Below are 12,500 nucleotides of genomic sequence, written 5' to 3'. Positions count from 1 at the left end.
TTTTGACATACATGTGAGGTTTACATTTTTTTTTCATCACCCACTCAAGATACACTGACACAACGTTCGTTCATCTCTGTATTTATTATTATTTTTTTTATTAACAAATGTTTACCTATCGTACTATCTTTTGATAAATATGTTTTTTTTTTTTTCATACGACCTAACAGTCCAGAATATAGGTTTTGAACCACATATAAATTTCAGAGCATTTCAGAGCATTTTATCACTTATTTAAAATGGAAAATATGACAATGACTTGCAACATATTTACTTATTATTTTCTCTTTTTCTCATTCTTAGTTTTCGTACATATGAATGTCAAGGAATTTTATAACTTAATTAAGATGCGAAATATATATAACCATTTCTCCTAACATTTTGTCCCAGGAAAAGCTATGAAAATAAATCAGTAAATATATGGACAACCTTAAGTATTATTATGCAGACTTAAATAACAACACATTTTCACTTAGCCAGGGGCATATTCAATACAGATGTCCAAGTAGCAGGAAGAGGACGCAGCCACATACGTATTTAAGAAAAGGTATGTGCAAAAATAAATTTATCAGACTCGAGTAACAGACCAGTTGTGTGTGTGCGTGTATGTGTGTGCGTGTGTGTGTGTATGTGTGTGTGTGTGTGTGTGTGTTTGTATGTGTGTGTGTGTGTGTGTGTGTGTGTACAAACATGCGTACATGAACTTTCGGTATACATAACGAAATGAAAAACCGAACTATGATGTTGGAAATGCTTGACGGTGAGAGGCTATAGCAGCAACAGCCAGTAAGATGCACTGGAATGTGATGGTGAGGAGGCAGCAAGGTTCTGATTGTGGGAGGACATGCCTATCTCATGATAAAGATGTTGCCCACCAGTGGTCTTGCTGCCCTGCCATTCCCACACGTTGGAATGCTGCACAGATACAGTAATACATGAGTAGCATTCCTCACTGGTTTGTTTTCTTCCCGTGTTGGAACTAGTTGTGTGTTGAAAGGAGGGGAGAGGGGGAAGGGTAATATAAAAAGATGTTTTTTTATACTTAAGGAAGAAAAAATATTAGTGTGAAATATTAACACACACTTCTGGTAAAGTTTACTCATGAAGCGATGCAGTGAAATGTTTTAATCTCTCTCTCCTGCAGTATGAAAATCCTCGCAGCAGGAATTAATCAGCATCACATCCGACCTAGTGTACAAGATGAATTTCTAATGTTTATTTCCCATTCTACTTCTAATTTTGTCTTAACAATGGGAGTCTGACTAAATACATGCATTTGGTAGTGAAAAAAAAAAAACATTACTTGACTAACAAACATTAAGACTTTTTCAAAACTAATGCAGTGCACACCTATTGGATTCTTGGTATGGCAAAACAATAATGAAATTTGTCCCTTGCACGTGGAAGAGATGGGAAGACTAGACTAGAGTGCTGTTGCTGGCAACCCTCATGGTGGGAGGTCCTCCCCGGGGTACCCCGTCCCTCGCTTGCTAGCCTAAACCTGAGCGGAAAGCCAGTCTGGGAGATGTGCTTGGCCGTGAAAGTTGCAGCTGACTGGCAGTCGTGTTTCTGTCAGTGGTGGAAGTGGTTCTATACTGTCGTGCTCTGAGGATGGCGGTGTGTGGACGTACCCGTGTTCAGTGTTGTTCATTGCTTAATCATGGTGAAGTGTGTAATCTTGTGTCGTTGGTTACAAGTGTGTGGTGTATGGTGTTCATGGTGTTGGGGGCATCAGGATACCTGCCTCAACCTTCAGGCTCACATGACCCACACGTCTCATCATGGCGTCGCCGAGTGCCTAGTGCTGGCATGGAGGCCCTGTGCATGAACGCATGAGGATCAGTCAACCCAGCCCAGTTGGTTCTCAGGTGAAAGGGGAAGGTAAATTTTTAATTAAATAAGCCGCATCCTGTTCATAACAAAATTACTTTAACTCTTATTCACTGTTTGAATGAATCTTCTGTTTATAGAAAAAAGTTTTCTTTTTCTTTTATCCTAAATTCAGGTGGGAGAGCCTCCCTTCTAACAATTTCCAGGAAAAAAAAAAAAAGTAATAATAATTTGAGCAGGCCCTTGCACGGTGCACCAGTGCCTGCGTGCTGTGCTTAGGTGCGTGGCTGCCATTCACACAAGCCGTCACACTTGCCAGCAGTGAGACAGGTCAGCAACTGTGATGTGCAATGCTAGTAAATGAGATTCGGTACCGCAGGGCTCATTACAACAGATGCGAAATTATTATTATTATTATTATTATTATTATTATTATTATTATTATTATTATTATTATTATTATTATTATTTTAATTAATTAATTAATCAATTAATTAATTAATTAATTAATTTTTTTATCTTTAGTGGAAGTGTAGGTTTGTTTTATTTTGTGATAATGGTGTTCTCCTCTCCTCCCTCCTCCGGGTACCTCATTGATGGTACAAGAAAATCTACACTTCGTCATTAATATTATTATCACCATGCCTGTGATTCTCTTCTCGCAGAGGACGAGAGGCACATCTGTTGTCTCGTGTTGAGAGAGTGTGGCCACAGCTAAAAGATAAATTGTTAAAAAAAAACAAGTAAATAAATAAGTGATATCGGTAATGTAATCTTGAATATATTTCCCAAATCTCTCTCTCTCTCTCTCTCTCTCTCTCTCTCTCTCTCTCTCTCTCTCTCTCTCTCTCTCTCTCTCTCTCTCTCTCTCTCTCTCAAGTGAATTGCGAGGGTAGCGAGACAAAGCGTCTGTTTGCATCCATCCCCAAGCCTTTCCTTTTCTTTCGCCACCCTCACAGCTGCACAACGCCCCGCATTCAGCATCTAATAAACATGTGAAAATAGGAATGCCTGACAAGTAGAATTGACTGGATAAGTATTCAGAACGGAAAGAGCAGTCATGGAGTGGAAATGCGAGATTTAAGGAAAGGCTGAATATATTAATGGTTAAGCTAGAGGGATTGAAGTACTGTAGTGTGGAGTAACTTACATGCAGACTGTCTATTGACTGGCTTTACTACGTTTTGTTGTGTTACTCATCACATGGATATTTCTTGCCGGTCTCCCTCCCCTACCTCTCATGTGCCACCGGTGTTGCATTGTACGCAATTCCTTCGGCTTCGCCTTTTATGTTCCAAGCTACACTTGTCTCTTCATGCACACTGCGCCTCCTCTCATATTAAAACACAAATTACCATAAAAGCAAGCGTCTATATCATCGAAGCATTAACTATAGCTGTCTTTATCTTTTACTTTTTATGCCTGTCGCTTTTATACTGAAGCTTATTTTTCTCTTGTGTTCATGTACACTAGTGGAGTCTATATGAAGCGCCTGATTAAAGCTAAACGTTTGATGCTCTGTGAAGTTAACTCTCTCTCTCTCTCTCTCTCTCTCTCTCTCTCTCTCTCTCTCTCTCTCTCTCTCTCTCTCTCTCTCTCTCTCTCTCTCTCTCTCTCTCTCGGCGCGAACTTCATTTGTTTATGTCTTCAGGCAGCACTTCCTTTCCGAGCAGTGATGGCACGTAAAGGCGACATCAAGCTGTCCGTTTCCTATGCTTTGTTCTTTGACCACGACCATTTTCAGACCCCAGAGATGAGTATCCGGGTTCCCACGTAGTTTTCCCCTGTTAATAATGTTGAAATCTTGTTAATCTGGCACTTGAATCGTAAAAACATTCTAAGAAACCCGCGCCACTTGAGCCAGAGCGGGGCAGAAGCGTTTCAGAGATTATGGTCTTGAATTATGGTGTGGTTTGCACGAGTAGGTGGTGATGGCAATGGAGGGTGATAACTAGTAAAAGAGGTTGCCCTGTTTCCGCGTGCTATCACTGCAGTGGCTCCTCGTGATTAGATAAGAACGAGTTAAGTGGAAGAGGAAACGGGGAAGGAAACCGATGAGAGAGAGAGAGAGAGAGAGAGAGAGAGAGAGAGAGAGAGAGAGAGAGAGAGAGAGAGAGAGAGAGAGACTAAACTAAATCATCACAGCACTTCAAACAAGGATACATCCAAGGCAGTAACATAAAAGATAGGATTTCCGTGTTTCTTAATGTGATTTGTAACAATTTTTCCGCCCTCTACAAGCAGTCACAAGTAAAGTCAGTTAAAGGGAACAGCCGTCTCTTCCTCCTTATGTATCCCCTCCTCCCCTCTCCTCCTCCCAGCCTAACCGTCGTCGCCTCGAATGTGCCGGACAAATGTCTTTTTTTTTTTTTTTCTGCCACATCCTCTGAAGCTCTCGGTTTGCTTTGTATGTTTGTATGTTTGTATGTTTGTATTAATGATGATGTTGTGTCTGGCTTATTAAGTTTGTATGTATTTGTTGCACTGTATCGTTTGTTTGTGTTCTGGTTTGTATGAGTGTGTATGTATGTCTGTCAGTTAGTAGGTCTGTCTTACTCTCTCTCTCTCTCTCTCTCTCTCTCTCTCTCTCTCTCTCTCTCTCTCTCTCTCTCTCTCTCTCTCTCTCTCATACTAAACCCACCCCCGTTCGCTTGCATAAAGGGACAGTAGTATCGCAGGAAATACTTCAGTGGTTATCATTCCACACCATCCTTCGCACTCTTGCTGTTTATATAATGCGCGTCCGCTTAGCACCTCTCCTCCAGTCTCTTCCTCCTCTTCCCTCTCCTCCTCCTCCTCCTCCTCCTATTATCCTATCCTCAAAGCTTGTTGGTGCCCGAAATTCTATACAATAACTCTCTCTCTCTCTCTCACCTAAGTAATCGTGGTGTGGATTCAAAAGGCTCCGCTGTCCTGTTGAGACTGCGATAGGGGCGCTCCACTCCTCCACAGCATCCCCTTCCTCCTCCACCTCCTCCCCTGCTCCTCCCTGCACCTCGACAGCACCACTCTCCTGTTGTTGCTCTTCTGTTTCTGCGCCGCCTTCGTCAGGGTCGCCGGCGTGAGAGTCCAAGTCCTGTTTAACCATGAAAGTGTACATGCCAAAATTGTCCAGCCAGTTCATAAGGGCGTCATCCAAAAACTGGTCCTCCACGTGGTTGGCTGCGGAGAGAGAGAGAGAGAGAGAGAGAGAGAGAGAGAGAGAGAGAGAGAGAGAGAGAGAGAGAGAGAGAGAGAGAGAGAGAGAGATAGTGTTCAGATTATTTGGTCAAGCGTTTGTTTGTTATCTAGTGGTGTTGATTAACTTTTATTATTATTATCATTATTATCATTATTATTATTATTATTATTGTTATTATTATTATTAGTAGTAATAGTAGTAGTAGTACGAAAGGAGGAGGAACAGGAGTATTAAGAGGAGGAGGAGGAGGAGCAACAGTAGCAGGATTATAAGATGAAGAGGAGGAGGAGGAGGAGGGGAAGCAGGACTCAATTTCAGTCACTAAAAATGCTCCACATCTCACCGACGGCGCGGCGTGTGTCATCATTCACTGTTAGTTTAGCGGTGACATCACCCACGGCCACGGCCACCACCATCACCGCCACCACGTGCACGGACAACCACCCTCTTGTTTCCTTCATGTGTGTGGCGAAGCTGTCGACAGATGAGTTGGAGGAAAAGAAGGGGGAAAAAAAAAGTCACTGTGATTCTCTCTCTCTCTCTCTCTCTCTCTCTCTCTCTCTCTCTCTCTCTCTCTCTCTCTCTCTCTCTCTCTCATTCTTAAAGTTAATATGATAACCTTTTTCTTCTTTTCTTCTCGCCCCTTTCTTTCTTTCCTCTTTTTTATATATATTTTTTCTTATCATTTCTTCTTTTTAATTCTTTCATTCCTTTCCTCAAAATGTTAAAGGGGGTAGCTGGTATCAAGCTTCCATTTTTGTTTCCTCTTCTTTTCTTTCTTTCCTCAGTCTTATCCTTAAGCATATTGTTATAATCTTATTTTCCCTTTATTTTTCTTCATTTTTTTCCTCTCTTCAAAAATGTAAGTGAAGGTGCAGTACGTGGCTGGTACCGTCGTTTTCTTTCTTTCTGTTCCAACCTAACGCAGTATAACCAGCATTAGTCATTCTCTCAGCAAGCCCCGCCCTATTACCACGACACACAAAACCCTGCCTGGCATCACTTTTAATACCAGTCCTGTCTTATTTCTTTGTTTAGAACGTTTCCCTTGGTGTTAAAATGCAGTCTCTTTCACTACACTGCTTAAGGGAAGTGTGTGAAGGTTGCGTCATTCTTACTGGCGAGATAACACTCCCACGCACCCTCTCTATCTCCTTAGTTTCAGGGAAGTTGTGTCGCACAGAGCACCATCTGAAATTCATGGGCTCTTCTTCACTACTTTTAAAAGTTCTAGTTGAAGTTACACGAGTTTTTAAGTCTTTTTTTGTGTGTGGTTCTAGTGACAAATTAATATTTCTTCGTTATTACCTAGAGAAACATTCGTGAAAACCCGGCCAGCTGAAAATGGACGTGATGAGGATGATGCGTGTCTCTCTCTCTCTCTCTCTCTCTCTCTCTCTCTCTCTCTCTCTCTCTCTCTCTCTCTCTCTCTCTCTCTCTCTCTGTGTGTGTGTGTGTGTGTGTGTGTGTGTGTGTGTGTGTCCATACTAGCAACTTTTTACAGTGCTCTTAGAGTTAAGGAAGAATCATAATAGTGAAGAGAGATTACTGTAAACTTTTCTTACTCCTTCATTTCTGTCAGCCTTTAGTTGAAGAAACAAGGCATCTACATCAGGGTTTAGGGAAAAATGACTTAATTACTTCCTTTCCTCCATAAACCGCCTCGTCATGGAAAGCCTCTATCACAGTAAATCTCTCCTCACAGTTGATTCCTCTTAGCACAATTTATATCAGTTTACTTCCTAATCTTGGGGTTAGTCATATGCACCGCTCTCTTTCTCTTCTCTTTCTCTCACAGTTGGTTCCTCTTTTAACACCCTTGTCTAGTATATTCACGTTCGTATTTCTCTCGCTTTAGTTTCTTTTTTTCTTTTATGACACTCCATCTTGCCGTAGTGTTACTTATATTCACGGTAGTTTCTCACCCCAGTTTTTTATTTTTTTTTTCTTACTTTTCCATCAGGACATGTTATATTTTTGTCGTGGTGGTAGTTGCAGTGGTATACGAACCTAATTCTCTCTCCCCAATCGCTTTTATTTACTCACTGATTCAGTGTCAGGACAAGGACACGTTACAGCCTTGTCTTGCATTTTCATTTTATTTATTTATTTATCTATTATTTATTTATTTATCTTTTTTTCCTGGAGTCTTTACATCCTGGTGTTGGTGGCTGAGTGGCTAAGTAGAAGGGAAGACATGGGTGCGGTAAAACAGAATCGAGTTGCTCTGACGTCAAACCCTCCTCAGACATTACGTGTGTTTGTGAAGGTCACACTGTTACTGTATCATTAGACAGGAGTAAGAGATGTAAATGTCAAAAGGAAAAGAAAAAAAGTAAATGAATAAAACAGTAATATTTCAAAATTGATACAAAAACTACATTACTACATGGCATTACTTTAGTCTTAATAAGTTGCTCTTGTATGCGTTTATGAAGCAAACATGGGCTCCAAGCACTTCCCATCCAATGTAATTAGATAGTTTTGCTGCCTGATCGTTTCTCCTGTAATCAACGACTTGTTTTTAGACACTTTTGTATCATACTCCCTTGAATATTTATGTAGTCATTAAATAAATAACTTACTCTCTCGTCATCTGTCTCTAATTTGTAGCCACTGGCGGTCAACAAAGGGCGGGGTTGTCACTCGACCATTTTTTCTTGTTTTCCCTCGTTTTCTTTCACTATTTTTTTCTTGTCAGTGCTCATAGACATGGTAGAATATTCCCCGCATCTTTAGAGCATATAAGACTATCATATTATCACTGAATTAAGGTGAAAATTTGAAGGTAAGTTAAGAAAATTTGTTTCCGAGTCGTTTGTTTTAGTTAGAAATTGTTTGAGTGACGACCTTGTTGTTTATTCCATTTTCTTCCTAATTATTTAGTCTATCTTGCTTTCTTTTATATGTAAGTAACTTCAGGATTCGGTTTACATGTGCGTTTACTTGGGGCGACCATGTTAACATCTTGACATAGTGGTGAATTAGTCGAAAAGACGTCATTCTTCGCTCGAGAAAGTATATAATATACTTAAATATTACAGACACTGATGTCTCTTAGCAATAAGTTAAGCCTCCTCTGAACTCGGGCCGCTAGGGTATCAAAGAAAACCGAACTTGAAAGGGAAAGGAAGAAAACGAGCGGGAGTGTATAACAGGGGTAATTTAGGTGTTTTGAAATAACTCAAAATAAATCTACGCATTGCAACTTCCAAGGTAGCGTGAAGAAGGAAAGAATGGGCATGAGTCTGTGGCAGGGAGGACTTACGTATTCTGAACTAGGAAAAAAAAAGTCCACGGTTTGCAACAGCCAGGAATGTGTTAAGGGGGACTTAGTGTGCTAAAATAAATAAATAAATAAATAAATAAATAAGTCCAGGTGTTGTATTACCCAGGGTAGTGTGAGAAGGGAAGGAAAGAACGCCCAGGAATGTTTCAGGACTTGGCGTTTTGTAATAGTTGTGTTAAGATATATTACTTTTTAACTTATTTTTATCTCTGTTTATAGTTATAAAAGCACTGAAAAAGATCTCTCTCTCTCTCTCTCTCTCTCTCTCTCTCTCTCTCTCTCTCTCTCTCTCTCTCTCTCTCTCTCTCTCTCTTCAGTGTATTCATACAAACAATTTTTTAGCTGCTCTGAGAATTAAGAAAGGGCAACCTTCTTATACTTCCACATCAAACTTCCCTGAACTTGTGATCCTGAGGTCAGTGAAATATTACTATTACTAATTAAGACACTAAGAAATAAATCTACGGGTTGCAACTCCTAGGACAGCGTGAGGAGGAAAGGAAAGAACGGGGGTGGGGGTTGGGGGGGGGGAGGAGCGTGTGGTAGGGAGGACTTCGCTATTCTCAAGAAACTCTATGAAAAGAAGGCTATATATTGAAACTGCCATGGTACAGCAATGAAGGAGAGAGTGGCCAGGAACGTGTGGCAAGGGGAACTTATGATAGGCGTTCTCAAGTAACAAGGAAGACAAATCCACGGGTTTCAACTTCCAGGGTGTCGCGAAGAGGGGAAGAAAGGAAAGACATTAGTGTGAGACAGGGAGGACTGGAGTATGCTTATGTGGTATGATTACGGTACTGCACCTGTTTCGCTCTGCCAGACTGTTAGTTTTATTGGTAAAGGAAGGTTTCATTGCGCTCAGTATATGTGAAAATGCAAGTTATTATTATTCATTAGTGTTGTCATGTGCCACCACCACCACCACCACCACCACCACCAGCACCACCACCAATCTTCACTATTTTGTACTACTGGAAAACTCTAACCTGCTTTGAGAAATTCACAGACAGAGAGAGAGAGAGAGAGAGAGAGAGAGAGAGAGAGAGAGAGAGAGAGAGGGAAGCAATCTAAAACTTTTCATCTCATCCATATTGTGTGTTGGATAAAGAAAACGTTGCATAGTTTTTTTTTTTTTTTTCAATGGGAGGCTTTTTTAAAATGTGATGTACTGGTTAGGTTTATGTATCGGGGTTAGGTTCGTGTGTGTGTGTATGTGTGTTTTCTCTCTTGTTTGCATGTTGGCATAAATTAACTCTCTCTCTCTCTCTCTCTCTCTCTCTCTCTCTCTCTCTCTCTCTCTCTCTCTCTCTCTCTCTCTCTCTCTCTCTCTCTCTCTCTCTCTCTCTCTCTCTCTCTCTCTCTCTCTCTCTCATTACCATCAACCCTTTGATGACTCACCCCATCCACTCATTCTCTCTCTCTCTCTCTCTCTCTCTCTCTCTCTCTCTCTCTCTCTCTCTCTCTCTCTCTCTCTCTCTCTCTCTCTCTCTCTCTCTCTCTCTCTCTCTCTCTCTCTCTCTCTCTGCCCCCGTACTGCTCCATATACATAATAACCCTTAGGACCCCATCTCTCTCTCTCTCTCTCTCTCTCTCTCTCTCTCTCTCTCTCTCTCTCTCTCTCTCTCTCTCTCTCTCTCTCTCTCTCTCTCTCTCTCTCTCTCTCTCTCTCTCTCTCTCTCTCTTTAGTCATTCCCGCACTGTAATGTCGTGGAATGCATGCGTGTTATAGTCCCATTTTGCATGTCTTTTACCCCACTTGCTTATCCTGACATTAAAACAAGGGGCAGGAGAAGGAGGAGGAGGAGGAGGAGGAGGAGGAGGAGGAGGAGGAGGAGGGGGGAGGAGAAGGAGGCGGTGCTGTGTGAGGCAAGGTTCGATGTTGCAGAGTTAGCAGTGGTATGTACAAAGTTAGGTTGCAGTGTTATTGTTAATGTAAGTATATGATATGGAGAAAAGTTTGTTGTGTTTCTTTTTTTTATAGTAATACTTTTTTTTGTTTATTTATTTTATTTTAAGTTAGTATTAAGATTTTTTCCATTATTTGTCGGTTTGTTTATTTTTTTTTATTCTTACTTTTGTGTTTCCTCTCTCTCTCATGTATAATTATTTATTCTTACCTTTATTTACTAGCATAGATTTATATTCGTCCTCTGCCAGCTTCCTGCATTTACTTATTTTTTTCGATATTTCCTATTCTCTCATTTCTATTTTCATTCCCATCCTCATCATGTCAAATATAACCTTTTTTCCTTCATTTATGCCTTCTTTACTCTTTTCATTCCTTTCGCTCTCTGTAATTACTTATCTTTCCATTCCTCATTGAGAGCCATGTCTTTCTTTCATAACCTCTCTTATCTTCTTTCTATTAATCTTCACTACCTATAGTTCTTTATATCTCTAATTTACTGTATGACTCGTTTAAGTTCTCTCGTTTCAATCATCTCTTCTTTCTTTTACTGTATATTGTTATCATCCCTTTCTTTTTCCGCAGTCCTCCATTACTTAAGCCGTCTTGTCTCTTTCAGCTGGAAGTCGAGGATCTCATTTGCGTGTCATGTTACGGCAAAAGACGACAGCTGTGGTATGGCGTCGTAAAGCAGACAGGAGTAAGCAGTGGTGGTAGTGATGATGGTGATGGTGGGTCCGGATGTGGTTGTGGTCACGTTTGGGGGCGGGTAGTGGTAGTAGTAGTGGTGGTGGTGGTGGTAGTAGTAGAAGTCTTTGTTGTTTGTGGTGGTATTGGTGGTGGTAATAGTTGTAGTAGTAGTAGTAGTAGTAGTAGTAGTAGTAGTAGTAGTAGTAGTAGTAGTAGTAGTAGTTGTTGTTGTTGTTGTTGTTGTATGTGGTGATAGTGGTGATGATAGTGTTGTTGTGCACGTTTGTGTTTTAGTGTTGATGGTAATGGTAGTAATGGTGATGAGAAATGGTAGCAATGATGATAAGAAATACCTTCATACTCCTAATCTCGACTACTTTTGATAAGCTATTTAAAGTTATTATGAATTTCAGGAGTGCTTTCGTAATTCTAGTGATAAGTTAACAAGGATTCTGCAGCCAGTAATAATAATAATAATAATAATAATAATAATAATAATAATAATAATAATAATAATAATAATAAAACTAACTTTGACAATCCTTTGCAATCAATATAAACTTGAAATTAATGAATATATTTTTTTCTAAAGATTCACCATCATATTCACTTTCATCATCAAATATTTTCTTTTTACACCAATTACTTTTCGTTCACCAATTTTAATGTTATAATTGGCGTGTAGAGATGTTGTAGGGGCAGAGAAGCTTGTATTTGTTGTGATGTGGTGCGGCGCTCACATCACCACCACCAGTACCACCACCCTACACACCACCACCACCACCACGACCACCAGCACATTTCATTATCATTGTGGTGTTGATATGCGATGTCTGCACTGAGCAGTTATCATGACAACTTTTGAAACGCACGAGAACACTCCACTCGTCTTTCTCCGTCTCCTCTTGGTTTTCGTTCTCATGCCTTCCTTCTCCTCCTCGTCTTTCATCTTCCACGCCTGCTCCTGCTCCTCCTCCTCCTCCTCCTCCTCCTCCCCTTTTTGTCTTCGTTCTTTTGTTGTCCTGTTCCTCTTCTATTTCGTCGTCCTCGTCTCCGTCCTCTTTCTCCTCTTGTTTCCCATATGACCATCCTTCTTTCTACTTCTTTTTCATGTCCTCCTCCTCCAGCCATAGTCCACGTGCACTCTTCACTACACACACACACACACACACACACGTTTCACCAGCGGCGGTAACATAGTAAACACAAATTTCACCGTAAAACGTCCACTTTCCCCCAGCACACACACACACACACACACACACACACACACACACACACACACACACACACACACACACACACTCAATAGCACCAAGGAGGACACATAACGCTATAAAAAAACACACACAAGCACTACGTTCAGTCAATTCACTGCACAGTACACACACGGCGTCCTGGCGTTCCCTCTCTCCCCACGCGCGCCACACACAACAAAGAACATAAGGAACCACCACTCACTCCCACCGCTCTGTCTGCGCGCCGGGGACAGACTGGGGGCTCTCTGACTGTTCGACACGGGGGCCTCTTGGGGCGGACTGGGCTGCGTTGGGTGAGGCGTGTCACTGCAAAGGGTGGAGGAGGAGGAGGATAAGGGAGACGCC

At 41.2% G+C, this 12,500-nt stretch overlaps 1 protein-coding gene across 3 annotated transcripts in view; it reads right to left on the bottom strand.

Annotated features, from left to right (window-relative positions):
• The window catches only part of LOC135109897 (uncharacterized), a 30,159-nt gene that overhangs the window by 17,643 nt on the left and 16 nt on the right, over positions 1 to 12,500 (bottom strand). For 2 of the 3 annotated variants that reach the window (XM_064021743.1, XM_064021742.1), the window contains exons 1-3: positions 12,358 to 12,500; positions 5,355 to 5,485; positions 4,705 to 4,992 (exon numbers count right to left, since the gene is read on the bottom strand). The exon at positions 12,358 to 12,500 is cut by the window's right edge. In XM_064021743.1, coding sequence (XP_063877813.1) covers positions 4,705 to 4,992; positions 5,355 to 5,472 — 406 coding nt within the window. In that variant the 5' untranslated portion in view covers positions 5,473 to 5,485; positions 12,358 to 12,500. Of the gene's footprint in view, positions 1 to 4,704; positions 4,993 to 5,354; positions 5,486 to 12,247 lie in introns of all 3 variants that reach the window. The other variant, XM_064021741.1, reaches the window with a different exon arrangement.

This window comes from Scylla paramamosain, chromosome 19, assembly GCF_035594125.1.
Source record: "Scylla paramamosain isolate STU-SP2022 chromosome 19, ASM3559412v1, whole genome shotgun sequence".
NCBI lineage: Eukaryota > Metazoa > Arthropoda > Malacostraca > Decapoda > Portunidae > Scylla > Scylla paramamosain.
The sequence above is the reverse complement of the archived record's forward strand: the minus strand, read 5'-3'. Positions and strand labels throughout refer to the sequence as shown.